The 27,952-nt window shown below is 38.7% G+C and overlaps 4 protein-coding genes across 5 annotated transcripts; 3 read left to right on the top strand and 1 right to left on the bottom strand.

Annotated features, from left to right (window-relative positions):
- Window positions 1-12,469, top strand: tpcn2 (two pore segment channel 2). The gene is made up of 25 exons (XM_029144824.3): window positions 1-386; window positions 1,575-1,630; window positions 1,849-1,925; window positions 2,484-2,661; window positions 3,228-3,344; window positions 3,959-4,065; window positions 4,599-4,671; window positions 5,116-5,215; window positions 5,294-5,359; window positions 5,467-5,531; window positions 6,261-6,352; window positions 6,807-6,888; window positions 7,275-7,364; window positions 7,445-7,564; window positions 7,792-7,851; window positions 8,283-8,411; window positions 8,715-8,764; window positions 8,876-8,957; window positions 9,107-9,178; window positions 9,417-9,490; window positions 9,969-10,062; window positions 10,231-10,313; window positions 10,393-10,474; window positions 10,921-11,012; window positions 11,128-12,469. Exons 1-25 carry the CDS (start codon window positions 233-235, stop codon window positions 11,234-11,236), a joined length of 2,304 nt encoding a protein of 767 aa, XP_029000657.1. The 5' UTR covers window positions 1-232; the 3' UTR covers window positions 11,237-12,469.
- Window positions 11,400-27,908, bottom strand: rwdd3 (RWD domain containing 3). Of its 2 annotated transcripts, none has more exons than XM_029145389.3 (6): window positions 27,699-27,908; window positions 27,270-27,496; window positions 26,508-26,726; window positions 26,228-26,346; window positions 25,989-26,123; window positions 11,400-11,412 (listed from the first exon to the last, which is right to left on the bottom strand). In XM_029145389.3, coding segments are annotated over exons 1-6 (786 nt in total). In that variant the 5' UTR covers window positions 27,784-27,908; the 3' UTR covers window positions 11,400-11,411. The 2 variants fall into 2 exon arrangements, with proteins under 2 accessions (XP_029001222.1, XP_029001221.1); XM_029145388.3 differs by having other exon boundaries at window positions 27,270-27,499; window positions 27,699-27,906.
- On the top strand, window positions 13,006-18,637 carry pop4 (POP4 homolog, ribonuclease P/MRP subunit). The gene is made up of 7 exons (XM_029144826.3): window positions 13,006-13,134; window positions 15,239-15,294; window positions 15,474-15,697; window positions 15,823-15,900; window positions 15,979-16,040; window positions 16,676-16,777; window positions 17,613-18,637. The coding sequence occupies exons 1-7, from the start codon at window positions 13,128-13,130 to the stop codon at window positions 17,747-17,749; spliced, it is 666 nt and encodes a 221-aa protein (XP_029000659.1). The 5' UTR covers window positions 13,006-13,127; the 3' UTR covers window positions 17,750-18,637.
- plekhf1 (pleckstrin homology domain containing, family F (with FYVE domain) member 1) lies at window positions 20,483-21,909 on the top strand. The gene is made up of 2 exons (XM_029145380.3): window positions 20,483-20,863; window positions 20,981-21,909. Exons 1-2 carry the CDS (start codon window positions 20,617-20,619, stop codon window positions 21,568-21,570), a joined length of 837 nt encoding a protein of 278 aa, XP_029001213.1. The 5' UTR covers window positions 20,483-20,616; the 3' UTR covers window positions 21,571-21,909.
- Window positions 27,909-27,952: the final 44 nt, after the last annotated feature.

Here is a 27,952-nt window from a genome sequence, read left to right as displayed (position 1 = left end):
CTGTGTACAGTAGGTGGTGTGGATGTTTGTGAAGGCCGTGCAGAGTGATTCTGGCGGCGGAGCGGAGCGGAGAGAGAGAGACACTTCCTAAAACACGCTGCTCGCCGCGTGTTTGACGCTCGTGCAGTTTGAGCCTCCGTGTGTTTGTCGAGCGCTGCCGAGAAGCTCGCGCGTGCTGCCCTCATTTCCAGCTCTCCGTGGCTGCAGAAGCGTTAAGTTGTGGACTTCCTGGATGGAAACGGAGGGGTTGCTGAGCCACACTGCGAACGGAGCCCCCGCAGATTATGGCTCGTGGCCGGACTCGGAACCCGACGGGCTCCGGGGCAGGAGGCGCCCGTCGTCGTACTCGGTGGCCGAGGAGCTGTGCGGGGTCGACGGGGACTCAGGTGAGTGGAGGGCGCCTTCACGTCCTAACGGCCATTCGGCAGCTGAATGTGAAACCCCCTGAAATAACACTGATTCTGCACTCAAGGACCGCTGTCGCACCAGTTTTCTTTTGAAACAAACTTTAATGCGGAGCCCGGCTGGTTAAACACGCGTGTAGCGTGGATCGCTGCGGTCATAGTCATCGGACTATGGTCAGAACGTCACATCTACTGTCAGCGTCTTAGCAGGTAGACAGACGGAGTGTGCAGGAAGGTGCGTGTGGTGTCTCACACCAAGTTTTAAAGTGCATGATGAATAAAGGAAGGAAGTTGCTAGCAGCCTCTATCAAAGATTTGGTTCTGGAAAAGTAGAAATTAGTTATTGTCATGATTTTCTGTTCTAATTTGCTTCCAGGACACCTAGAGTTAGTACCACAGCTGTAATGTATGTAATAATACCTTTGTCATACAGACAAAGGTATTATTACACATTATACAAATACACACATGTATTTTGACTAAGATTGATGAATCTGATGTTATATATATGCTATAATATATTGAAAAATAATTGTCACAAATGTGAAGAAAGGAATGTTTATTTAATTTATAGGTTTTGCAATTTATATTTTAAATTAAATGTTTAGATAGCTGTTCCGGTATTTAGTTCATGCACATACAGTATAAGCATTCAGTCACATATAATGTTGACTGCACAGATTAATATTTCTGTACATAGTGAATGACAATAAGTATGTAAGTGTTCAGACAACAGGGCGTTTGGCGTGATCAACTAGTGTGGGAAGTGCAGCATTGTGGTATTTGCTGACTGGTTTAAGTGTTGTCCGTGACGCCCACTTCCACCACTATTGTGACACATGTAGCTTTGCATGTGAAGTGAGTCATCAAGTCTGCATGTGTGTAACTGCTGGATGGAAAGGTTATTAAACATAGTCACATGAGCGCTGTGGAGTGTGCTGAGTCGCTCATACAGTGAATTTATTCTTTTATTTCTGAACACAGTAAACTCGCGTTCACACTCACTGCGTTTCAGAAGAGGTGTCCTATCCTCCAAAACACTGGATCCATGTACATTTAGGACAGTGCTAAGAGAAACTCTATCGAAGGTTCTTTGTTTTGGTTGATTTTGAAACAAAGTGGTAGTTGAAATGGACTTTTTACTCTCTCCTATGTACCTGTGGCCTACAGGTAATGAAGAACTCTACATCCAACAAGCCGTTGTATTCATCGAGGATGCCATACAGGTAAATATGATCAGTCGCTTTATTTAATTAGGATAAATATTTACTAATACAATTAACCAAAAAATACATTATGGTATTAAGTGTAAGAGTAGACTACGGAGACATCTGTACTTCATAGTTGTCTATGAAACCCAAACTGGTGACATGAAGCAAGAACGTTAATCACACACCCTAATTTGAGCCCTTTGTGACATGATTGCTTGTTTACATTCTCACAGTATCGATCAATCAACCATCGAGTGGATGCCAGCTCTCTCCGCCTCTATCGATGGTACTATTCCAGGATATGCCAATGGTAGGTTTGCTGACTACTGCCTTGATCCATGTCAACCATGAATCAACCATAAAAATAGAAGCTGTTTTTATTAAACATTTGAGAATTGAGTAAATTACCCCCTTTTGTCCTAATATTTACGATAAGCTACAGTATTAGAAGTAATGCAAATGAGCAAATTTAGAAAGCAGTACAAGTTTGAGTTTTAACCACATGTAATGTGACAGGGCTACAAACTTGTTTTCTGACCAAAAGTAAAATTAGACAATCAACATTTATCTTAATCATTACATTAAGTGTGAGACAAATGGGTAGCTACTCTCAGCAGAAAGAATTGAATGAAAATTGCTACAAAGACCTAGAGAATCTGGCAGCTGCCTCCTTGCTACCCTGACGTAAATGGTAATTAAAAACTTAAATAAAACAAATGACAAGCACAAGCTATAATGATTATAATTGCGATTAAGATTTAACAGATAGCAGTTCAAGGTCTATATTTAATTCTCACAGTGAAAGAAAGAAGTACTGTATCTCCTTCAGCTAAATGTTTCATCCACTCATCTTTTTTTTGTTTCGCAGGGGTTTGGGTCTGACCATTTCACTTGTACTGCTGCTGGCCTTTGTCGAGCGCCCGTCCTCTTTGTCTGTCTCATCAGACCCAAGGCATCGCTCCCCACCATGGGAACCACCCTGTGGCCTCACTGAGAGCATTGAAATGTCCTGCCTTTTCATCTTCTTTTTAGATCTTGCTGTGAAGGTAAACATAAACAGAGTAAAGAAAGAGAGTGAGAATGCTTTTATTAGCATCACAGTGGGGAAATTACATCAGCAGCCAGTGGCCATCTTGGCAGTGGAACACAATACAAGAATACACACAGTAGCACACAGTACAAGTGGAAACTTGCTGGGATTTTTTGAAGGATACATCAGGATAGTTAAGGTCGGAGAGCAGACGGTGGAAACTGTGGACACTAATAGTCATTAAAGTGGGTGAACCAGAGACAAAAGTCCCCTTGGGGCAGAGTGGCTCTCCAGGTGATTCTCAATGTTAAAAAAAAAATTAATTCCAGAATAGCAGACCAGGGTTCTCAGAAAAGACAAAGACACTGCAGGCAAAAGTAAAGTGGGGAGCAGAGAGAAAACATGGGGCAGAAGGGGGCGGAAGTAGAAAATCACAGTAGAAACACTCATTAATAGCTGGTTGAGTAGGATTTTTTGACATAGCCTGCTGTATGCTCATACACCTTCTATTTTTGTTATTTTCTTCTTGTTTACTTAAACTTAGTCAATTGAAACCTGCCTGACTCCATCTGTTTTTCTTAGAGCTACTTGATTGGCTGGGAGGAATTCAGGAAGAGCAAATGGCTGATTGGCTACTCCGTGGTCATTGCAGCCTCTGTCATTGACTGGATGTTGTCTGTCAGCATGGTGTGCGATGAGGTGGGGCTGTTTTCACATTATACAGTTACATTATGCCAGAATGCTAAGTTAGCATCTTAGAAATAAGTACTCTAAATTTGTTTACACAATACCACAAATGTTCACACATTTGTATCAGCATTCCAAAAGAGTAACTCACCAGCGTCCTCCATCCTATTTCTACCGCTCAAGTATTCTGTAATTCTGTATTCTGTAATTTCACAAATTCCACCATGACACATGAAAATAACTAAATACATAATCAAGTGTTCACATGAGGTAAAAACTAGTTTAATTACCTCAGGATAGATATAGTTGGCAGACACTGAAAATCCAAAGACCACAGCTGCTAAAGCCTACTATAACAAGGGCGTTCTGTCAGTTCTGCCAGGGACCATGTGTCCATCTGTCAGGAAGACCATTTAACGCCTTAGCCCCAATAGATGCACACCGTGACCCACTGTGTCATAATTAACTGTGGCAGTGAAATTGGCAAATGTTTTATTACTATTACTATTATTAAGTTTAATGGCCAGTCTTGAATTGTTTTTACTGATAAACATGAGCACCACTTCAAACTTATTGTATTCAAACGTACCATGACTCTGATTAGTAATTATTGTGTTATTAATTAGAAACTGAGAGTACGGCGACTTCTGCGGCCATTTTTCCTTTTACAAAACTCCTCCCTGATGAAAAAGACACTGAAGTGCATCAAGAGGACTCTGCCGGAGATTGCAAGGTATCCGACTCCTTCACTGTCTCCTCGTGATTCAAGTGTACAGTAGTTAATTTCACATATGCAGTATATAGCCTCTGTACTTCTCCGTAATTTTATTACGTCATTTTAATTACAAGTGTCTTGTGTATGTTTGATGAATGTTCCACTGTGTAAAGTTGTGATGATGAGGAACGACGTAGAGTTTATACTGTATAAAATAGTTTACTGGCTTCTTAAAAGATGCTTGACAATAACAATATTTCCATACCATATTATCATATTTCATATGATAATGGCTTTCAGTATGGTCGCAATATCTCCGATTTTAAGAATTTGAATTTCATCACTTCATCTTTTACGTTCCTGTAGTTTAAAGCCATTTACATACATGTGGACCTATTGCCTTAAATTTAGTAATAATCAAACTGTGTCAGCCTCTAACTGTGTATACAAGAAGAAATATGGTTAAACAAGTGTTAGTTTGACCTGTTAACTGAAGGGACAAGGGGAATGTTGTCCAGTGTGAACTGATAGCTGATCTTCTCTTTCTGCAGTGTCATCCTGCTGCTGGCGCTCCACCTCTGTCTCTTCACTATGATTGGCATGCTACTATTTGCCAAAACTGAGGTGAGATCAGGTCTTTGTTGTCACTCTATGGTAAATAGGATACTGTTCAGTCCAGGGGTGTTCTTGCCTGAGTTTATGAGGCTCCCACTGCCTCTGGTTTATTTCAGTCGCAATCATTTTGTGATTGAACCAGAAGTGAAATGAAGCCTTTAATGCTGACAGTGCGTTGCTGGTGGGTTGTGTTCCCTTTGCTGTGTCTCTGCTTGCCCGCTGCTGGATGGAAACATTGCAGTCACATCCCGCTGATGTCACTCTGGCTTAACTTGTTTTACTTGGACTTGTATGCGTTGTTTGCCCTGTGCTTTGTTTGTTACATATTATTTTTGTCATTGTTACTTTAGGTAGTGTTGTGTTTTATTTGAGTGGGGGTCAATATTGATGTTTTGTTAAAAACTGAATGCTGCTTCAGTGAAGAGTTGCTTCTTTCCCTGTGTTTCTATTTAGGATGAAACCAGGAATGGGGAGTGGCGGTTACATTTCAGAGACCTGCCGAGTTCGCTTACTACTCTGCTGGTGCTGCTCACCACAGCCAACAACCCAGATGGTAGACACTGTTTGTGGACTGATTGTTTGTGTGCCTGACTCTTTCAAGATTCTCACTGTCTTCTGTTACTTTCTTCAGTGATGATCCCTGCCTACTCCCTCAACAGAGGTTACTCCATTTTCTTCATAGCCTTCAGTGTAATTGGTAAGCAGTTTTTTTACAGAGGAACCTGACTAATGGCTGACAGCAGGTTATTGTGTTAGTGTTAAAGCAAAATAACTTTCTTGTTTAAATGTTTCTCTTTCTGGCAGGAACCTACTGTCTGATGAACTTACTGACGGCCATCATCTATAACCAGTTCAGGGGATATTTACTGGTGAGTCACATGTTCGCCTTCATATTTCAGCCAGATTGCAAAGTGAAATAAACTTACTATGACAGCGGAAAAAAGGATGTGTCAGGAAAATCATGACTTGTATCTTTTACCCACGTTAATGACTATTAGTGTCCATGTATTCTTCAGTGTAATGTACAAAAACCTTGAGGTGACTTTGAGCGGTGAAATGTACTACAGAGAACATAACATCAGCATGAAGTCATGGTTGAAATGACACTTTATTGTAATTTTGCATTTCCAATCAAAATTACAGACATACATGTACAGTAATTTGAGCTACTTTATCTGTACCTGAAGAATCCTGATTCAAGGCTACTAGTTGGAATTGACTTCCATCTTCTGGTCTGACTGGGCAATAGGATACTGGGAGCAGGTTTAAACAAATCTTCCACAGTGAAATGAAAAACAAATCTTTAAATAAAAATCTTTTAATATAGTATTATTTTACTGAAAGGGTAAACATTGAGAAAATTAAATAATAAGCCAAAGTCACAAAGTGGCGTACATAAATTATATACTGTAGCATAAATATTGATATCTTTATGATCTGTGCTGATTAAACAAAATATAATACACAATCATTTATTTACATTTGTTGTTTTATTGCCAGTATAGGTCACCTTGTCATACTGTATTAATGGAACGACATCTACGGCCAAAATTTAATATAAATGTGATTGATTTACTGTCTTTAATCCGTTGGTCCAGATGTCGGTCCAAACGTCCATCATCAGGAGACGACTGGGGATACGAGCTGCGTTCCAAGTCCTCAGCTGCAAGGGAGCACCACAGGCTGAAGAGTAAGGCACACTTTCACATTTGGGGGGGGGTTGTCTTCTCCTTCACATCTGCCTGTTTTGATCCCCCTTTGCTTCACATCCACCTTTATGTTAGACCACCTTTTTTTCACCACTGTCGAGACCAGCTACAGGATCTGAGCAGTTGCACATGCATAGATCCATGCTTGAAACTAATTAGAATCATTAGTTCTGTCTTCAGAATTCATGAAATGTGCACTAGTTAACATTTAATGAAACTGAGTGGAGGTAGATTTTTCTCTTTTTGTGAAAGTAGATAGAAGGTCAAAAGGTGAGGGAAATAAAGGAGCCTCATTATTCATTCATATTGAGGAGATCCCCCACCAGTAAATATTTACTGCCAAATATTTCTTTACTGTAGTATCTATAAGATATGGTTCTCTCAGATAAGCTGCTTTTACTTTAAGGTTCTTAATTGGGCTGTTTCCTAAATCAGGGATCATGTGTGTGTTGATGCGGTGTTGGAGGTGATGTCCAAAGTCAAGATGAAGAGCTACTACAGAGCAGCCATTACTGCAGTCAGTATCACCACCACCCACAGTTTCCACTTTCAACTGAATTTATAATTTCCCCACAATAACATACTGTACAGTAGCTACAAATAATAGACCTGGCGATAGTTGAACTCTTGTTCACCAGGCCTATATACTGTACCTTTACCAGGATCCTGGTTCAACTTTCAAAGTTCATAGAGTTTCATTTTTGTAGTATTTAAAAAAGTGTTTTCACTTAGACTTCCAGCAAGGACTGCACTGTAATTAAATGTCTTATAAATGTGCATTATAGATTTACAACAGTGTTAAATCTATGTACTACCCATGATGTTGTACTGTCTAGCCTACAGTAACGGAGTTACATAAATGAATCAACAGTTTGAACAATCATAGCCTTTCTGAACCACCAGGAGACCCATCAGTATGCTGAAGTTGGCCACATGGATCGAGTGCAGTTCAGGAAGATATTTGATCACCTGGATAAAGACAGCATCAAGGAGGTCTGTGCCCCATTCATTTAAAGTCATACATTTCAAATCAACATCTGTTTCACATCTGCGTGTGTGTGTTCCACTTCCAGCACCCTCCCTTACCTCAGTACAACTCTCCAGTTCTGCAGAAGCTCCAGTTCATATTCAGTCACTATTATCTCACTATAGTTGGCAATGCAGTGGCACTCATCAATGTTATCTGCATATGTGTAAGTTCCACAAAAACACACACGCATGTTCATACAGCTGTCTCTAAATAAATGCATTCCCTGATTTCTTAGCCTCAGCTTTTACTTTGAACCTTCATTTTAAGCCCAACATGTCTCTCAGGCATCACTCTGCTCTAAAGCTCAAGCTGGTTCTCACAAGCCAGTTACTTGCCCACTCTCACTGACACGTCAAGTTGACCAGTGACACAACCTTTTGTGTATTTCAGACCATTCTCGTGCTGAACTCTGAAAAGACCACAGTAGAGAGAGACAACTACAGTTTGGAGGTGAGCACAGACCTTTTGTTTTGTATTGACATTTTTGAAGTAGGTTTTTAAGTTCCCCTAATCTTTTAACATAAAAAAATAAACAGCAATACCATCCACCATTACGTGCTGATTCTTCAAATGACTGATGACCTAAATGCTGATAAGTGTAGCGTACAGTAGTATACCACTCAAAAACGGTCAAAATACTGTTTATATTGGGTATGTCAGTCACCTGATCATAACTCAACAAACAAGCTTCTCACTTACAGAAGTCAAAACTGAGGGCAGAGAAACCCACAAACAGGCAGCAACCAAAGACAGCTGCAGTTAATCAAGCATGCTCTTCTAATGGCCTCTTCTAGTGTTGTAGTGTAAAATAAACACTGTAGTCTTGTTGAAACTGAACAGAATATTAAATTTATTTCACCCTTCTAATTTTCATCTATCAGATCATCAACTTGTGCTTCATCATTTTCTACCTGTTTGAAATGTGTGTGAAGATCTTCGCCTTCGGCTGGAGAGGTTACCTTTCCTACAGGAACAACATCTTTGATGGCTTCCTCACCGTCCTGCTATTTGTAAAAACTGGTTTAATACAATTTTGATGGCTTTAGTTTATTTAAATTTTAAATTAATTTAATTTCATCTTTTTCTTAGAGTTAATTACAGCTGCAGTTCTATACTCTACTTTCATTAGGTGTTGACTCTCACACACTGAGTACACTATTCTGTCTTGACATCTACATGACTCAACATAAAAAATTATATTTCATGTTTAATTTTATATTTTGGGCTAGATGTATAGTTCCAAGTAAAATGTCATTGTGTTATTTCCTTTGCATTTGCATTACATATTTTTATTTTTTGTTTGTTTCCATTAGGGCCTACAGATCACTATTGATGCCACCTATGGGTTTCCATATTCTCAGGGGTGGGTTTGTACAATATTTAAAAAATAACATTCCTAGTATGTGTATAAAACAAAAGGCTCAGGAGTAATAATTTTCTTGTGTGTGTGTTGTGTGTCTGTCTCATTCCACAGTGGAATGCCTCTATGGGAGATGATTCGTTTGGTCAACATGCTGATTGTCTTCCGTTTCCTTCGGATCATCCCAGACATCAAGGTGCATATTCTCAGCCCTCCTGTCAAAATACAGTTAATTGGAAGACATTTGTTTGAACAAATACCAACAAAATAACATTTAGATCAGGATTACACACAAACACACTCCTGTCTCAGTCTATATGTTGTATATGTTGTCTTGCTCTCCAGCTCATGGCTTTGGTTGCAAGCACTCTGCTGGACCTGGTGAAGAACCTCAGAGCCTTTGCAGGGATCCTGGTTGTGAGTGGCAGCAGCATACTGCATTTTAATACACCAGCTAATCTGGATTTATAGTAAATCATTAATCTGAAACGTCTTAAACGCCAGATAATAACTGCTGCTTTAAAAATGTGCTTTCTAAACACGTTTAGGATATTTCTTGAATCTACCTGCACAGACACGGCAAGACAAGTATTTATATGACAGTGCAAATGTACCCTGGGCGAAAGTTGATGTGTTTATCATGTGCCTTGTGCAGGTGGTGTACTATGTGTATGCTGTATTTGGGATTTGGCTGTTTGAAGGAGCTATTAAGCCTACTGGAGATACAAGGTACAGTATGAAGTCGTGTACAGCAAAGATTAATCCTTTTAATCCATTTTAGTGAAACTAAATTCTATCTCTATCTCAATACTAAACTGGGAGCTGGTTCCAAAGAACAGAAGCTTGGTACAGTAGCTAAAGGCTCAGCCTCCCATTCTAAATATAGAAACTCTAGGAGATTTTAGTAATAACATACTGTACTACCTGCACAACATCAATTTGCATTTTGGGTAATAAGATAAAATTTTGTTTATTTATCCCACAGTGGGAAAATTTGAAAAAACGTTGCTGCAGTAAAGAATAGAAAACTGAGTGAGGACATATTACAGCATGTAACAATTTAACAATATTAATTTTTCAATATAATTTATAGAAAAGAGTGTAATATGGAAAATTAATTGTTGATTGTGAATTTCATGTTGTTAGTGCAGTGCTAATTTGAGGAAATACAGTACATGTACCTGCACCATCTCCTGTTTTTTTTTAGGCCCTCCATGGACAACATCACCACTAACTACAGCATGGAGTGTGGCACATACGAGCAGCTGGGCTACTGGCCAAACAACTTTGATGACTTTGCTGTGAGTAACAAGGGCCATCCCTTTCTCTGCATTGTGAAACGTATCTGAAACCTGTATCTGCTGTACTGGAATGACCTTTCAGTGTCATTCTTTATGGGATAGAAGTTTTTATGGCAATTTGGGGAACACTGTTCTTTCTGAAATAGTCTTTTCTGTTCCCTCTCACAGGCAGCCATCATTTTGCTGTATGATGTTATGGTAGTCAACAACTGGCAGGCCTTCATTGAGGCGTATAGCAGATACACCACTGAGTAAGATTCATATTCCATAATTGCATATCAGTTGGTGGTGACGCTGATGATGCTGATTATTATGTTCTATTATTTCCAGGTGGTCCAAGGTGTACTTTGTGTGCTGGTGGCTCACGTCCTCTGTAATGTGGGTCAACCTATTTGTGGCGCTCATCCTGGAGGTCAGTTCACCCAGACATCATGGCCACACACTGAAACTTACTAAACATACAGGAGCTCTGTAGTCATTCGTTTAACTGCTTCCACTATTAGCATCAGTGTGTGAGGAATGTTAAAATGCAGGTATCACCCAAGTGCAGTGACAGTAGAAACACAATCATCCACCTTGTTGCATCAAAGCACACATCACCCACTTGTTTCAGTTCCATATGCTTCTATCTCAGTACAACTGTCTAGAGTCTGGTGGACAGCTTCTGTAATAATGCTCTTTACCCCTACAGCACTTGTTCTGATTAAATGTGTGACTGTAGTGTGTGTTGGGTAGTGAGTGCTGCCAAATGCATCTCACTACAAAATTGTGGCTTAATTATTCATCTAATTTTCATCAATATTTTGATCTTAATGTCTTTAATAGCAATTTGAGCAGTTTTTTCTTGATTTCAAACAGAACTTTATCTACAAGTGGGACCGGAGTCACAGCTGTTCTGTTACAGATGTGGAGAGGATTAGATATGAAACCTCAGTTCAGCTCATCTTTAAGTAAGTTGAGGCTGCTGCTACATGTATGTTATAAAACCCCTGTTTCCACATCAAAGCCAGCTCTTTGTTCACCCTTTGCTGTTTTTTTCTGTGATTTGCTTCCTTTACTGTGCAGGGAGCAGATCCAGGAGCCAACAGAAGAGGAATTACTTTGTTACCTACATCAGCATCCACATTTATATCTAGTGACACACACACCAAGCACCAACAGTAACAATGTATAAAACTGCTACTACAGTAACTGGGTTAACACTCAGTTACTGTAGTCTGGATTCACAGAGAGGCCTGTATTTTAACTTCCTACAACTAGGTAGTTTTAGTTTTACTATAATATGTAACTACAAATACTAGTAAAACCAGTTGGAAGTTTTGTTTTATTATTTGTCATGTTGCTCATGGTTAACAAAGGGTTAAGATATGAGGGCAGTTGTTCATACATAAAGTAACATAAGGGAAAGACTAGAAGTCTAGAAATGAATCAATTTAACAATACAAATGTTCTGCTCTGCTCAAAATGTCTGTTTCATATGAAAGTTGCACAATTCAATACAAATTAGATTATTTTTTTCTAATCACTGCCTGCAAGACCATGACCTATGTGAATATGTGGTGCCATAAATGTGTGAGGGCAGCTGCTGTTAACTAGAAAAATCATGTCAAGAAAGATTCTGCAGATGTTATATAAGATAAGACACATTTTGATTGATCCCACATGAGGGAAGTTCCGTTGTTCAACAAGTCACAAGAAAACAGTACAATGTACAAAATAAGAAGGTGTGCAATCATCAATAGCACCATTAAAATATTAATGGCACATTCAGTTGCAACTGAACAGAACCTTTGGGTTAAACAGCTAGGAAGGTTTAAGGCCCCCAGAAATGCATTTCATGAGACCTGCAGCAGTCAACGTCTGAATCTGAGTTGTCTTGCTGCTGTTGCGTGGTTGTCAAACAATTATCAATAGATTGGATTTTATTGTGTCATCTGCAAATCACTGGAAATGCAATCACTGGTGTCTTGTCAACCTTCTGTTCGCCCTACTTTACTACACATACATATTAAATATACACACTCGGGTCTTAAATAAATTGCAGTTACAGTTATTATGTTTATTTTTTGTGCTAATTGCCAAGTCAGAAGCTTTAGGGTTTTAACTTAAGGACTATAAAGGGACTGAATCCAAGGAGTTTTCCTCTGGAGAGGACAATGTGGTTTAGTATTTATACATAGTTCATATGCATTTATTTTTGCGTATTTTATGTAATTTTCTGATATTTAAAATGCCTTGATGTACAGATTGTATACATTGTGTGTGTAAAAGAATTCAGGACAAACAAAATTTTGCCACATGTTTATATGTCCATTATTTCTAAATATGTGTTGAAATTAAAATTCTAAATTGTCCACAGATTTTTAAAGTCTGAAATGCAATAAAAACTGAAATCTCAAAAGTATAATTTTTTTTGCTGTAAATCAATTATCTGTTATCTCTGTATCATGTCTTCTAACCATTATCATGACCATAATGGTGAGCATATAGGTACAGCTATCACTGTACTTTCCAAAACTCTTAGTGTATGAGCTATGACCCTATGTAATTATTTAATACACTCATAAATACTGAGTAAATATATAAAATATAATAAATATAATAAAAATATGATAAATATAATTGCAATAACAAATACCTAATAATTTATTTGTCAACCTTTAAAAAATCATACAAAAAATGTTAAATCACATGGACCTGAAACTTGTTCATAAATACTGTTAATATATTAGGATTTTATTATGTACATAAAAAATATCAAAAGCTGCTTTAAAAAAATATATGATAAAGAGAAATCACAGGAAAAAAACAGGAAAAAAAACTTTTTAACTAATCTCCCTTATTTCCTTTTATTAATCCTTTCGTTACGTTATGTTTTGCTAATTGAAATGGAAATACTTAAAAACTGGACCTGTAGTGTAGTGCAGTGCGCGCTGTTGACGGTAGATGGCAGAACTGCACCGCATAGCGGAAACCTTGTAATAGAAGAAGAAAGACTAGGAAGCGAGCTTGTGTTTGGTTTCCTGTAGAGACGGAGCGGGGTTAAAACCGTGAAAAACGTACACATGGACGGTGAGTGTGGAAAAAGTAAAAATCACGCTTTTTAAATGGCTTAAATGTCTTTCTCATCAATCGAACACATGGCTTGTCAAATGTGATTTCAACGACCTGTTTAAAGGATTGTTACGCAAAAGAACTAGAATTAACATACACAGTATATGTGAAACATTGTGGCTTGACCAAGTCTACTGCCTTCATTATGGCGTATTCTGTTCCAAACCAGGAGAACGATGTGCAGCTGAGTCCAACGCTGGTCGAGACACACGTCATTTGCTTGTGTTTTCTAAAATCTAATGTCTAGTGTTTGAACACCACACAAAAGCTAAGCAGACATACTATAAAGCTGTCAGTAATGAGCCAGGTAGTTTCCTTCCTCAGGCTCTGAGCTTGAATTTCACAGTGAGATTACCTTGATTGGCCATGAATTTATTTCTACTTGAAGTGATTTGCATGTGTAAACAATGAATTGTGTAGAAGATGTGGAAAGGTTGCAAGTGTTCATTCAAATGTTTGTAGACACATGGCTGCCAGAGTGCAAGTTCACTGTTGACTGAGCGTTGCCTCAAAGGTTGATATAGAGTTATTGTATTGGAGAACAAAATTAAGCTTTCAGCCTCGATATCAAGAGGTATGACACATTTTTGTAATGCCAGATCTGTGCACCACGATGGATTTGAAATTGGATTTTTATACAGATTTCCATGGTAGATTTGACTTATCTTATTGAACATTGCATGAAGGAAGTGAAAGGTCTGGCCTTGAGTGTAGACAGCTGACAGCAATGTTCAATATGAAGTATTAGGTTGTTTTTTTATGAATACTCACTTTCCTTACTCTTACTTTCTTTACTCTTATTGTCATTTACAATTGCATTACACACTTGCATGTGTAATGCAAGTTAATTCTCTCATTGGAATTAATAAATGACTAAAGTCAAATACCAAGATAACTTGCACTAGATGCAAACTAAAGGCAAAATGATTCCAAACCTGGAGCCAGAGCAATCAATGAGTTGAAATATCACAGATTATTACGTCAATCACCCAATTCTATTCAGACTAAACCTCATTGGTGATACAAAAATACTGTATCATTATAGTCTATTGGGTTCTACTGCCTCTCCCCACATTGGTCTGTATTCATAAAAACCACTCAAATTAAAGCTAACCTTTTATTGAAAATGCTTTGTGTTACTTGCACTGGTTGAGACATGCGTTAAGACTGACCTTGTTGTTTGTCACAAAGTTTTCCTCTTGTCAGTATAGTGTGTGTTGTCCTATGTCTGGCCAGACTGGTCTATCAAGTCCACAACAGCTGCATTAGCTGAAATAACTCTGGCTTCTCTCTCTCTGTTTCTTGTTGACACTGATTCATGTTACTTAAAATCTATTTACTTAAATATAAAGTCAATAACTTGCGCTGTTGCAACTCTCTTATGTAAGTTTAAGAAATGCATCTGCTGCCATGCACTGTGATCCTCCCCAACATACTATAAGTCATTCAGCATTGAGGAAATGTTTTGCTGAAGGCACTCCTGTGACGGCGTTTCTCAAGGTTTTTTTTTCGAGACGAGAATATACTGTAGAAGGCCCCTAACCATAGCTCACATGTAGGTGTGGAATCTAACTATCCACTTACGTGCCTCATCGCCAGGTATCATTAGACCCACAGCTGTGTCTCCAGTGTGTAGCTGCTGTCCCAACCATCCTGCCTGACTTCTTTTGCTGCCTGTTGTTGCTTGTTTGTCTCCTGTTGCTTCTCTCTCCCCCTTCACCCCAACTGGTTGAGGCAGATGACCAGTTCATCCTCCTCACTGTTACACACTATTACAGTTTTACCCAATATTTTTTTAATTAAAAAGCTTTCCATAGTGGATTTGTTTTGAGTTTTCTGAATAGGTTCTGTATATGTGAAGGTCTTAAACCTTACTTTGTAAAGTGCCTTGAGATGCGTTTTGTTGTGAATTAGTTCTATACAAATAGAACTGAATAAAATTAATTGATTGAGGTTTAAATGAATGGTTGTTTCTAAAGCACTGTGCACTACTGCCTTCTGATTCTGGGCTGGTTTTACCTAATTCTGCTTTAACTTGATTTGTTTCGTCTTTTTTTTACAGAATCTGTTGTTCAAGCCAGGATTCCTCAGGCCCTTGTGAGTGTTCTTGGTGTTGAGGTGAGCTTTGTCTTTGTTGTCAACCAAATACAACAATTGTTAATTATATTTTTAGAAAAGGTATTTGCAGAAAGCACAAATAGTCCCTCCAGAGAGGCTGCATAACTTGTTTGCCATAGTATAAAATGTCCAAACATTAGCCTTGCAGTCATTGACAAAGTCCATTTTCTCATTTCTAGTCTAAGCCAACATTAAAGGCAGAGGCTTTTACTGAGGCATTCCTGAAGAACGGCTTACAACGGACACCAAAATGCGATCTGAAGAGCATGTTGAGTCACAAAGCTGTGGTTCTGGACTTCACTAGGCCCAAAAAGGAAAAGAAAAACTGCAAGAAGGCCAAGGGACTGAATGCTCATCAGAAGAGGGCAATGAAGGTTTTCGAGATCAAGCCTGAACACCAGAGGTTAGTCTTGAATATGCAGAACAGGTGTTAAACTTGGCTTTGATGCACGATACATTTTAAAATTTTTACTTCATGACTAATATAACGTTATACCAATTTTCACAATATATTAATTCACTTTGCAGATACGAACTCTTCCTCCCTCTTCATCAACTCTGGAGACAGTACATTGTTGACCTGTGTGGTGGCTTGAAACCAACAAGGTAAATTAGTTTGGAGTTCCACAGAAGTGCTCATTAACATTCCATTAGTATGATTTTAAAACATCATCTCTCTTACAGCAACCCAAATGTGGTCCAGCAGAAGCTTCTGAAGGCTGACTTTCATGGTGCTGTCATCACAGGTAGCAATTCAGCTTGACTAATTTTAACCAGCAACATTATCCAGGGGTTGAATTTCATTAACTTTTCCTCTCCTTCCTCCTGGTTTTTCAAGAATGGCAGCTGCTGGCATCAGTGTGTGAATGTGAAAAGTGCTTTGGACACCCTGCAAGGGTGTATAGATGTGCTATATAAATCTGGACCATTTACTTTTTACTGAGATGCTGAGTCCACAACATAGCAGTTAAACAAGCCTATCACTGAAAATGCATTAGAGTGCTTTGAAAGTGAAGCTTATTCAGCATGCAAGTTTTCTGATATTTGAGAGTAGGTTAAAGCTTTTTAGGATTTATTGATTATGGCCAAATATTCCCTTTTTACTTGGACAATTGTCTAGTTGGGTTCATTTAAATTAAGTTCAAACACTGATATGACTGTTATTTCATATTGAACATGTATAAAGAACACTCTTAAAAAAGCTTCAAGACCTATTCAAATATGAAGAAAGAGTGAAGAGAATGTTTAAAAGCTTTATTCCGAGTCTCACAGTTTTGTGTGGTTGATGTATTCGATTTTGTCGATTTTATGCTGTGAGCGCCAAAAACTCAACTGCAGTTACAGTCTTGTAATAACAGTGATTTCTTTGAATCTTTTACAGTGGTTCGGTCCAAGTGTCCTTCATACGTGGGGACCACAGGGATTCTAGTCCAAGAATTCAAACATGTCTTCAAAATTATCACCAAACAGGACAAAATTAAAGGTCAGACCACATGTCCTGTCACTGACTGCATTAACCAGCTGCAAAGTTACACCAAATAGGAGGAGAGTCATAGACCTTCATATACAGACATTATTACAGGTCATAGCAGGGAAATCACAAGTGTAACTTGCGTAATGGAATCGCTACATTCCAGCTAGTTGCGTTGGGTCCAATTTCCGGGGAGCACAGGTTTTTGTTTACAGTCAGGATGAAAAATTGGTTGAAAGGACACTTCGACATTGTTATATTTGATTATAGATATTGACGTTTGGGTTGTTCTAACCAAACAGACACACACTCCACAACGCGATATGAGCTTCTGAATGTTTGCCTGTTGTATTTGACTGTTCACCATAAGCAACATAAGGAAATAATGTGTTATCAGACTGCACTGAAACCAGGGTGTGGCTTTGATAAAAAGCCATCACAAGAATTTTCAACCCTTGGCTCATAGTGGCAGTGTGACAAGGTCAATATCCGCTTATATAAATGTAGGTTATTTTTACCAGACAGAGCTCTTAGGTAGTTTCCAACCCTGTCTGACAAAACTTACACACCCTTGTCAGTTACTGAAAAGTTAATGGATCTGAGCCAATTGTTACCTAGATTTATAGCCAACTTCATGCAACAAAGAATTAGGTTTAGAGTGATGGAACTGACCCTGATCGCGGTTGTAATTTTTAAACACATTGCTGTTCAGTAACGATTTGGTGGTTACTGTGTATTATTGGAACAGCCTTTGTACTGTTTCCTGTTTTTCTGTTTTAATATATTAATGATTGATACATAAATACAATTTCTCACATGTTCTTTTGTATTGTGTGTCACGCAACAGTCATCCCTAAAAGGAACAGTGTGTTTGCCATAGAGATCAACGGCTTCATCTCACACATCTACGGAAACAAGTTTGAGCATCGAGCGAGTGAACGCTCCGCCAAGAAGTTTAAAGTCCGAGGGACCATCGACTTATGAGGGCGCAAGGAGGACTGGGTGTTAACATTAGAAACTCATGGCCATCAGCACACGGATGTGATTGTGCTGTTTACCATCTTTGGAACCATGTATGAGCTATTGACCCCGATAATGTCTTCAGGGTTGTCTTAAGTTGCGTTATACAACTGAATGCTGTTTCTATTTTGGGCAATGCGTTTAGCTCAATGGTATTTATAGTACTAACCTTAATTTTAAGGGTCCACATTTCTGCTTTGCTTAATTATTTCAAGGTGGTCTGGCTGCTGCACAACAGAGCAATGGAAATTGCTCATACAAGCTTAGGTCCAGTAGGTTTTATTGTGTTCTGACTAAAAGTCTAACCAGTAAGTGTCACATGCTCCTCTTTATTATTTATTTCAGCTTGTTTAGCTTCTTTTTTTAAGTTAAAACATCTTTTGTTACCAGCTGTCAACAGTCAGACAGCAGTTTTGAGGCAAAGTCTGTGTATTTCACATGTTTTTGGTTAATGAATGTTTTCCCTGAAAACAAGTGTCAGAGAAAACCAATGCACAGAACTTCCTTGCTCTCTTTATGTAACAAGCGTCATAAAACACGCAATGGTGTCACACAATGCAAATATAGCAACAACGCTGAGTACCTTTTATTAAGCACTGCCTCCTGGAAGTATTGAGTCATCACTCAGATTCAGTAAGATAAGATTCCTCCTTACTGCCAAGCTTCATGAATCTAATGTAAAAAACGGATTCAGCAGTCGTCTTGATGTTTTTCTAAACTTTATCAGAGAGAGGTTCACTCAGTGCAAAATACAGCTCACATATAATACCAACAAATGTGTGCTTCAATAAATGTAGACTTTTTTTCAGTTAGGTTGTTGTGTAGAATCCAAATAAAAGCAAAGTACAACAATTGTAATGTTTTTATTTTGTTTCCCTGTCACTAAAGAGCTAAAGAAGAAAGTGACCATTTAGCTTGTTCAAAAGCTTCACCCATGATTCTGCATGGATGGGTTAGATGCACAGTTGATGTTTCATTTTAGTAACATGATACCAAACCAGTTGAACCAGATGGCTGGCTACCCCTTAACCTGGTTCTGCTGAACTCTTGCTAGGGCTGACATGACTGGGGTTGTTATTTCTGCTATAAGAGACTGATTTCTTTTTGTTTTTTTATGGAATTTCATTATAAAATGTTAGGAATGAAGATGCAAAAAGAAGGCAAACAAATCTAGGTTATACAGCACAGTTCTCTATGTGCCTCTATGCCCCCCTGCATAACTATTTGAGTATAGGAACCCACAGCAATAAGAAATATTTAGAAATATTAAAGTATTTTTTTTAAACATGGTGTAAAAGGAAAGTAGAGCACTGGTCGCGATTTGTATGACTTCACCACAATGATCAATTGCAACAAAGCATCAATTTTCTGCAAGTTTTGTTTCACTTATATGTGAATATAATATGTTTCACTTTGTTAGTTAACATGTCACAACAGAAGGTTTGTTTAATTGTAAATTATAACTCTGTTTTTCTAGATAATAAAGAAAATAACAAGAAATAAACATTAAAATGAACTAACTAAAATGACTTAAAGCTGCAACAGGTAAATACTAAGTACTGTAAAGGCCAAAGGCCCAGTCAAACAGCAGGGTTTTCATTCAGGCACACATGTAAGTTGTTTAAAAATCTAGTATAACATTATTTTGATTCTACAGTTCAGTGTTTATATCGTCTTTTTATTGGAGCTTCTGTGCGAGTAGTAAGAGTATAGCACTTTTTTGACATTCTCTTACACTAAAACTAACTACTGAAGAGTGTAATCTGTTAAGGAATATTCTTGAGTAGGCCCCAGCAAGCAGAGGTAATATTTTCACCTTTGACTGTTTAAATGATGAAAAACATTGTGCAATAGTAGGCAACTTGTTTATTTAACACTAGTTAAATTGTTGTCATTATTAGTCATTTGCAGGTCGCATGAGAGCATGCTCAAAGAAAACATAAACGTAACAAACATACATTCAAATAAATTCTTAATTTCCTGTAATATCAGTGCTTATTTAACATGGATTTATTTTCATGAATTTAACACAATTGCTAGAAAAGAAGATTAGTTGAATAATAGTAAAAACTTCAGATGTGAGATGGAAAGGGTTGCATCATGTGGGTTGGGTGCATAGTGACTTCACTTTGAGCCGCTCAACTGGTTAAACAATAGTGTGTGTGTTTGTTTGTGATTCAAAGCGTCAGATCAGCTTTACTGTTATTTATACTTCCTGCTCAGAAACTAAATTTGTTGCATTATGCTTTGCTTTTCAAAGATTTTTGAATTATTTTAAGTATGATAAACTCTATAACCTCTAAATGAGTCATCTCATGTTCAATATTCTTCATCTTTGAACTTTGTCCATGTCTCTCAGAAGTCCCAAAGCTGTAAAATAAACTTAACGCTAGTGATGGAGAGCTTTGCATTTATTGCAGACCCACTTGACAGTAAAACAATTCTCCGACTGCCTCCGTAAAGAAGAAGTAAGATTTCCACTTAAGACAGTGAAATGTTTTAGCAGTAAGGGGTTTCCTTGAGAAACCGGTTTGAGAAACAGGTTTTCTGTAAAAGCAGACATTTCCTACTTAAGAACATATTACTTCACTTGATCTGATTTTATCTGTAGCCTCCTCCTCCTTTCGTGCTAAGGGTTGTTTTTTAAACTGAGCAGGGCTGGGAAATTTCCACTATGTCATCACATAGCTGACATATAAGAGCTTCAGCTGAGCTTTTTGTTCCAGAGTCAAGACAAACAACTGACTGCGGTAGACCTCTCAGCATAAAGAGTGCTGCACTGATTACTGGACTACTGTTGTGCAGGCAACAAGGAGAATTAGAAGGACAAAATGGTGGATCAGCTCACATTCGCTGATGAGAACCGCGAGCGAATCCGAGCTATTGAGAACTCATTTGGGCCTGCGGGGAAGTCCTTGTACAAGCCTGATCGGATTCTGCTGGGAGAGGGCCGTCTAACGAAGCAGAGCCGCCGGGGGCAGCAGCCCAAGGTCTTCTTCCTCTTCAATGATGTCCTGGTTTATGGGAGTATCATTCTGAACGGCCGCTGGTACAAAAACCAGCAGATCATTCCTCTAGGTGAGTATTATATAGGAATAATGTGCCTCCAACCAACCAGCTATAATCAGCCAACCACATCATGATGACTTAACTGTGTTAATTTGTACTGACATGGAATTGTGTATTTTTTTTCAGAGGAAATAAAGCTGGAAGACTTGGAGGATGGATTTAGGATGAAAAATCAATGGCTGATTCGCACACCACGCAAATCCTTCTACGTGGCAGCCTCCTCGAGCGATGAAAAGCAGGCCTGGATCGAGCACATGGAGGACTGCAGAGCCAGACTGCTGCAAAGTGGCCGCAGGGCCTCATCGGCGTTCGCTGTCGCCTGGGTCCCTGACCACGACTCTGCCATCTGCATGCGCTGCAAAGGGAAGTTCAACGTGACCCACCGTCGACACCACTGCAGGAAATGTGGCTTTGTGGTCTGTGCTCGGTGCTCCAAGAAGAAAGCAGTGATCGAACACATTCACCCGACTAAGGAATTGAGGATCTGCACAGTTTGTCACTCAAATCTGGACATAGAGGCAAATTCCCAGGACATGAATCACAAGAGGGACAGCATTGAAAAATCGAGCTCAGATGAAGATGAACCAGAGCGGTCGAGTGATGAAGACAACACTGAGGAGGAGATGGAGGACCATGACCCCAGCAAGTGGATGTACTCTGAGGGCAGCCTGTGGTCCCCCTATGTCTATATTAAGCCAGAGCAATTAAAGCACTGACCATAACCATATTCCTGCTACAAGGTTGGGCTTTGTGTCTTCTCTTAGCATAAACTCTAAGTAACACGAGGTATGGTTTGTATATAGCTATGTGAAGTAGGAGAATGTTTACAAAGAATTCAGAGCTGCAATAGAGTAAATATGAAGGAATTGAGTAATACACTTTTGCTGATTCTTGTGAATTATCCGTAATTTTCATTATAATGTTTGGAAAAACAGCACTACTGTAAAGTTGTCACTATTTCCTGTAAATACTTTCTGTTTTTAGCCTTTGTGTACATTTGAATTTAACATGTGCATGTACAGTAAGCCTTGGAAATAAAATAAAAATAAAGCATATTTATTTTCTAATAAAAGGTTGGTGATCTGATTATTCTGAAGACTATACAATATACTGTAGTTACTGTACTAATACATTTTTGCAGATTATCAAAACAGAAGGTAAGAAATACGCATTCACATTATTCACATTCACAGTATCACCGAACTGAAACATGATCAATACACAAAATCTGAATTAAACTTAAGAAGAAACATACAGTTTTTGCCTAATGCTTACACATTTTTTGCAGATTTTGGCCCATTATGTCAAAACTCTACACACAAGCCAATCAGACATCAGCACTTGAAGATTAACAACTAACATCTTTACCAAAATGAAACACTGCACTCAAAACTTAACACTCGTACTTCAAAAGCGTACTTAAAACCCATACACTGATGGGCTTTATATAAAACACTCCGGTCTTTGTGTTTCCATTCTGAATTGTAATTTGCTCAAGTAAGTAAAATTTTAAGATAAGATAAGATCGACTTTATTCATCCCACAATGGGGAAATTCTTTTGTCTTCAGCAGCAAGGAGACATTAAATAGGATAAACAGTACAGCAGTACGGGAGTACAGTAAGTAGAATGGACGGCAACAGTATTAACTATAAAAGAATATAAAAACTGTAATCAAGTAAATCAAGTAAAATAAAGTTTTCTTGTCAAAACAATCAAGTATAATTTCATGTTGCACGACAACGGCCGTTCTTGTACAGAGCATCCATGTTTTTTGACCAGTCCAGTTTATTGTTGAGGTGAACACCCAGGTATTTCTGCAGGGGTTAATTTTTGGGGACCAGACTGGCCTGTCTCCCTCTGAAAATGTGTGGTGCATTATAAACTATAACATGACAAGACAGGCAACAGAGCTGTTGTTGTGATTCACTGTGTGAAGTGATTTACAATGATGTGTGACATACATTTTAACAAGGGTTGAGACAAATCTTCATAAACTTTCCCTAAATCAATGTTTAAATTACTTTGAAATAAAATTGTCATCACACACCCTTCAGTCTGGAAAGACAATGTTGACAATAGACGTCAGTCGTCTTATTTTTGAAAGAAACTATTGTCTAACTAAATTTACCGCAGGCGGAGGGGAAAACCAGGGGGCAGTGAGTCATTCTACTGACATTCTTCATTCTTACTGACTTCACTGACAAACCTGTTTGTCCTACTGTACCTAGAAAACAGACCACAGAAATGTTAAGTTAAAACTTTGCTGGACCTTCGAGCAAAGAAACACACACATTTTACATATGAATGTTCGTGTTTACTATAGTAGACTAAAAAGCCATATATATATATATATATATATATATATATATATATATATATATATATATATATATGGCTATAGAAGTTTTAACAGTACCATAAAATAAACCTGAATGATCTCCATCTATTTGTGCGCCTTGTTAAAGTCTTGCTATTGTTATGTCTCCACTGCATTAAAATGGCAACCCACAGGTTTTTGGGTTAAGGAACATAGTTACTAGTAACTGAATTGACCCTTGTCACATGGTTTTCACCTTTTGTTTCCACTGCTCTCTGTAAGACTTGGAAACAAGTTTAGGGAAATCATTCCTAGGTCCCCTCAGGGCACTGAAACTAAACCAATGGCTGTCACTTCTGGTTAAGTGAGAAAAGAACTACAGAAGCTCCTGGAAGTAAAAAAGAAAATAAATCAGTGGAAAAATATGAAAGTACGTTCCGGTTATAGAGACATGAGGATATAGTTCAGTTGCACAAAACAAAGTACTCAGAGTTCCTTTTTACATACTACAGTAACCAGATTTCTCACAACTAATTATGCTGTACACATGTAGTGCCAATTCACAACAAAATGAATCTTAAGACACATCACGAGGTAAGCTTTCAGCCCATACACAACTATATAAAAACAACAATACACAGATGAATGAATGTTATGTGACATAGAAAGCAGCTCACCTGGTGCCAAGGTTGTCAGGTGATAACAAAGTATTACCACAAGTAGAGGTAGTAGTAGTAAATTTTAACCTAAATTTATTGTTTTGTTTTTCTTACAAATTATATTGGTTCTACTGTGCACCAAATACAAGCTATGAATACAATACTCTGCCTGACCCTGTAATATTATGTAAATACTTGGTTAGAACATGTTTCAACAGTAAATTTTAATTACATTTGCACATTTATTATTTCTCACTTTTCATTTGAAGCCGTTACGGAGATGATCATTCTACTATACTGTAAGTTTATTATGAAGGTCTGCTGTATAAGAAGGTGGCTCTAATGTATTGGCCATATTTACAATAGATTAATTGTTTATTTTTTTAGATCTAGTTTTATAGGTCACTAACCTGAGTTGCATTTCTATTAATTATGCAAGAATGATGGTTATTATTACACTGTCTTAATGTGTGTTTGAACAGTATGGGTGGAGGAATTTAAACTTTTGTGGTGTTAAAAAGGTCTTATATTACAGTACAGTGCAGTCAAAGATATATAATAAGGATTTGTCACAAATGTCAAATACATTTCAATAAGTGTTTCAATACAGTGGCCAAAATCTCACACAACTGGTCACATGCATACAAACAGCTGTTGTGCACTTGCTGTAGTCTAGCACTTGATGTCACAGTTTAGATTTTTAACATTTTATGGGTAAAATTTAAAAAGTGATTATTTTATACACTATAGATTATCTCTACACAAAAGGTTTTCAGCCTAAACAAATGGACTCATATGTGCTACTTGTGTAACTTACTCAGTAACGTAACTGATAAACACTGACTTTCAAGTTTCAAAACTGTATATAGAATAGTAACAAGCTATTAATGAATACACAGTAGTATTTTTATTTTGTTTGTTTGTCCAGTTTAGTGAGTTTATAGTTTATTCAGTATTCATCTTAAAAAAATCTAGCATTTTGTTTTTACATATCGGAATGCAGTCAATTTAGAGAAGCTCTTTCCTGCAGGACAAAGGTCACAAACACACGATTCATCAGGTGGACATGTATGAACAAACAGTCAGTGTGGATGTTTTATTGCTTTGACAGTAGCCTACAAAAATGGTACCACAGATTGGAACCACAGAAAGGTGACAGACGCAGAGGCGATGTGTTTGCACTACTGCCCTCTGCTGGTGACAAATTAGATTTATTGCTAAAGATGCGATCATGTGACTCGTCAATCAATCTTAATCAATTAATCTGACACATATTTGCAGTTTAAAAAAAAATAAGTCTTCATAAAAAAATTGCACTTAGTCATTCACGTTTAGCACAGAAACCCCACAAGGTTGTGTGCTGAGCCCCTTCTACTTACTTACCCCCTCTGACAACTATCACATAAAATCAGTGGTATTATCTAAATTGCAGATGACAACAGTGGTGGGGCTGATCCACAAGAAAGAGTCTGCTAACAGGGTGGTGCATAGACAATAACCTGACATTCAACAACAAAAATCTAATTTCTTTTCTTCTAACCAATCATCTCTGATCATTGTTCTATGTGTAACTAACTATGACTTTGACTCTAACTTTTGTTAGAGAAGGATTTCTTTTCTCTCCACTGTTGCTGTCAAATTGTAATTAATTACAATCAAAGGCTTGCTGTATATGGGATCTGTTGGGTTTAGTTGTGTAAGGTCTTAACCTTTACCTTGTAAAGTGCCTTGAGATAAGTCTGTTGTGAATTGGCGCTATATAAATAAATTTTCATTTAATTGAATAAATTACTTCAGAGAAAAGAAGGACTTTCACACACCAATATACATCAAAGGTAAGGGCTAATTAAATGATGCATTTACCTTCTGCTGTTTGCAAAAGACACACAACATACTGAAAGTCTCCATCCACTCTGTGCATCACATTCTTGCCCTCAGCTAAACGATACAAAGCCATTTAAAGACGCACCACAAAATTCACAGACCAGAATGAAAAAGCACACAATAATGACAATTATGACACGGCACAAAAATAAGACACTAAACAACACAGCTTCTATTGTGTAGGCAACTTTCGGCAGCAGCTTTTATTTTGCCTGTTGCCACTCTTACATGTGTGTTGTGGTTGCTCATGGTTTCTCTCGTTCAGATTCAGTCACTCTGAACCTGTATGATGCCACTCTGTCAGTGATGGCAGTATCTGCTCATACAGCTCAATCAGCTGAAGTTCCTGGAAGGCTGCACTCAGCTCTGGTAACGACAGGTACTCCCTCACCACCAAACCCTGGACTCTGACATGAACAGTGAGACAGACTGTGAGCGCACAATACTGGCCCCAGAGGGTTTATACATCTGCTCTGTTACAATTATAGTCATTTTAGTCAATGATTCATACCTATGTCCACTAGAAGAAGTCAAAGGAGTTTCAATGAGAACCTTCATCATTCTCTCTTTGCACTTCTTTCCTGAAGAATCCACATCCACCTTTACGGTCTTTAACAGGCTACAAAATTCCTGAAAAGACAACAACTGATTAATTCAGTAGCACAAGCTATTTTCCAGCCATAACAAAATTAATATATTTATTTAATATTGTGTAATCCAGAACCTTTACCATGGTGTCATTAGTCTTGATAAAAACGTACAGTGTGTAAAACTGTGATGATGGCTGGTACCTTGATGTCAGGTCTGGCTCCCTGCAGGATAACCAGTATGCTTCTTCCTAGTAACAACCTCCCAGTTAGTTGCAACTGGTGGGTCCATCGCTCCAGCAGTCTGATGTAATGATTTCTAGACCGGATATGGTCCAACAACAGCACTGAGGTCCACTCCTCTTCATCCCTCTGTTCCACCCTCTGCTCCCCTCTTCCGTAGTCCTCCGTCAGCTCCATACACTGTAAATGGCACACAGATTTAAGTTAATATAAGTTTAAAAGCAAACTATGTTTCAGCCTTTATAGGGATAAATGTAGGCTGTATGTAAATGTATCGTGGGCAGCGGGGGGTTTATGGGCCCAAACTGGAATCTGTTAAAGAAGTTATTAAGTTCAGTGGCCCTGTCCACAGACCCCTCGGTCACTTGATGAACCAAATTGTGATCTGACTCTTCCAGAGGGGGGAGGCAGTGGAAGAGTGGGCCTCGTTAACACTAGCATCAGGTCCAGTGTCTTCCCACCTCTGATGGGACAACTCACAGAGTGGGTGACTCTAAGAGGTGACTGTGAGGCTGGCTGGCGTGGTTAAAGTCACCGGAGACCTTAAATAAGGGGTCAGAATGTGTGGTCTGCATGATGGAAGGGACCGTCTGTGAGACGTCACATGCAGCGGCAGCGTCTGTGGACGGAGGACGGGAAAATTCTCTGGGAAAGTAATATGGACGGAACACAAACTACATTTCTAGTCACGGCCCATACAGTACATCAAACACAGATGTTGACCTGCAGGGACTCCACGAGCTGATGAACCATGGCTTCTCGCGGCAAGGCTGCAGCTCGCTCCAGCAGCTCCCGTCGGACGTATTGACACTGAGACCTCGACAGGCGGGTGGAGGACACAGAGACTCCTGGGAGGCAGGCGGGGTAGCTGGGATGCAGGTGAAACGACAGGCTCACGTCTGGCCCCACGTGACCTCCGACGGCGCTGTTGATCTGGAACAGGACTCCATCTGCTACGAGAAACACAGCAAAGTCAGTCCATAGACTGTAACGCTGCACTAGACACTAAACATCATTCACTCATTGTACATTACATTTTCGTCTCATTATTTAGCACGTTTTTAATTAACAAGGTGTCTCGTTGGGCTTTTTCATGCCACTTTATTGTGTGATATATTAGCAGCGTCTGTGTTGAAGCTGGGTTTCACTGACCGGACTGTTGGAGCAGCTGGAACTCCCCTGGTCCACAGTAAATGGAGGATAAGACTAAAAGCTCCTCTAAGGCAGCTTCAGACATTACGGTCTACCAGCGTTCGCTCTGCGGCCATAACAGCGCGACATCGGTGCTGCGGCCAGTCCACACGTCCACTGCCCCGTGTCGTGCGGCTCGTCTATGCTGAGGTAACGGCTTCTTCTGCTGCTTCCCGTTTAGGGGTAAACTGGGTGGTGCACTACCGCCACCTTGT

This window comes from Betta splendens, chromosome 3 (assembly GCF_900634795.4).
Source record: "Betta splendens chromosome 3, fBetSpl5.4, whole genome shotgun sequence".
NCBI lineage: Eukaryota > Metazoa > Chordata > Actinopteri > Anabantiformes > Osphronemidae > Betta > Betta splendens.
The sequence above is the reverse complement of the archived record's forward strand: the minus strand, read 5'-3'. Positions and strand labels throughout refer to the sequence as shown.

Excerpts from the sequence above, each read along its gene's own strand:
- rwdd3 (XM_029145388.3), bottom strand. The coding sequence starts at position 27,783 with ATGTCTGAAGCTGCCTTAGAGGAGCTTTTAGTCTTATCCTCCATTTAC. Across the intron at positions 27,500-27,698 it reads CCAGCTGCTCCAACAGTCCG|CAGATGGAGTCCTGTTCCAG; the intron begins GTCAGTGAAACC and ends TGTTTCTCGTAG. Across the intron at positions 26,727-27,269 it reads AGCTCGTGGAGTCCCTGCAG|TGTATGGAGCTGACGGAGGA; the intron begins GTCAACATCTGT and ends TGCCATTTACAG.
- pop4 (XM_029144826.3), top strand. Across the intron at positions 15,295-15,473 it reads TGAGTGTTCTTGGTGTTGAG|TCTAAGCCAACATTAAAGGC; the intron begins GTGAGCTTTGTC and ends TCTCATTTCTAG. Across the intron at positions 15,698-15,822 it reads ATCAAGCCTGAACACCAGAG|ATACGAACTCTTCCTCCCTC; the intron begins GTTAGTCTTGAA and ends TTCACTTTGCAG.
- tpcn2 (XM_029144824.3), top strand. The coding sequence starts at position 233 with ATGGAAACGGAGGGGTTGCTGAGCCACACTGCGAACGGAGCCCCCGCA. Across the intron at positions 9,491-9,968 it reads AAGCCTACTGGAGATACAAG|GCCCTCCATGGACAACATCA; the intron begins GTACAGTATGAA and ends GTTTTTTTTTAG. Across the intron at positions 10,475-10,920 it reads TTGTGGCGCTCATCCTGGAG|AACTTTATCTACAAGTGGGA; the intron begins GTCAGTTCACCC and ends GATTTCAAACAG.
- plekhf1 (XM_029145380.3), top strand. The coding sequence starts at position 20,617 with ATGGTGGATCAGCTCACATTCGCTGATGAGAACCGCGAGCGAATCCGA. Across the intron at positions 20,864-20,980 it reads CCAGCAGATCATTCCTCTAG|AGGAAATAAAGCTGGAAGAC; the intron begins GTGAGTATTATA and ends ATTTTTTTTCAG.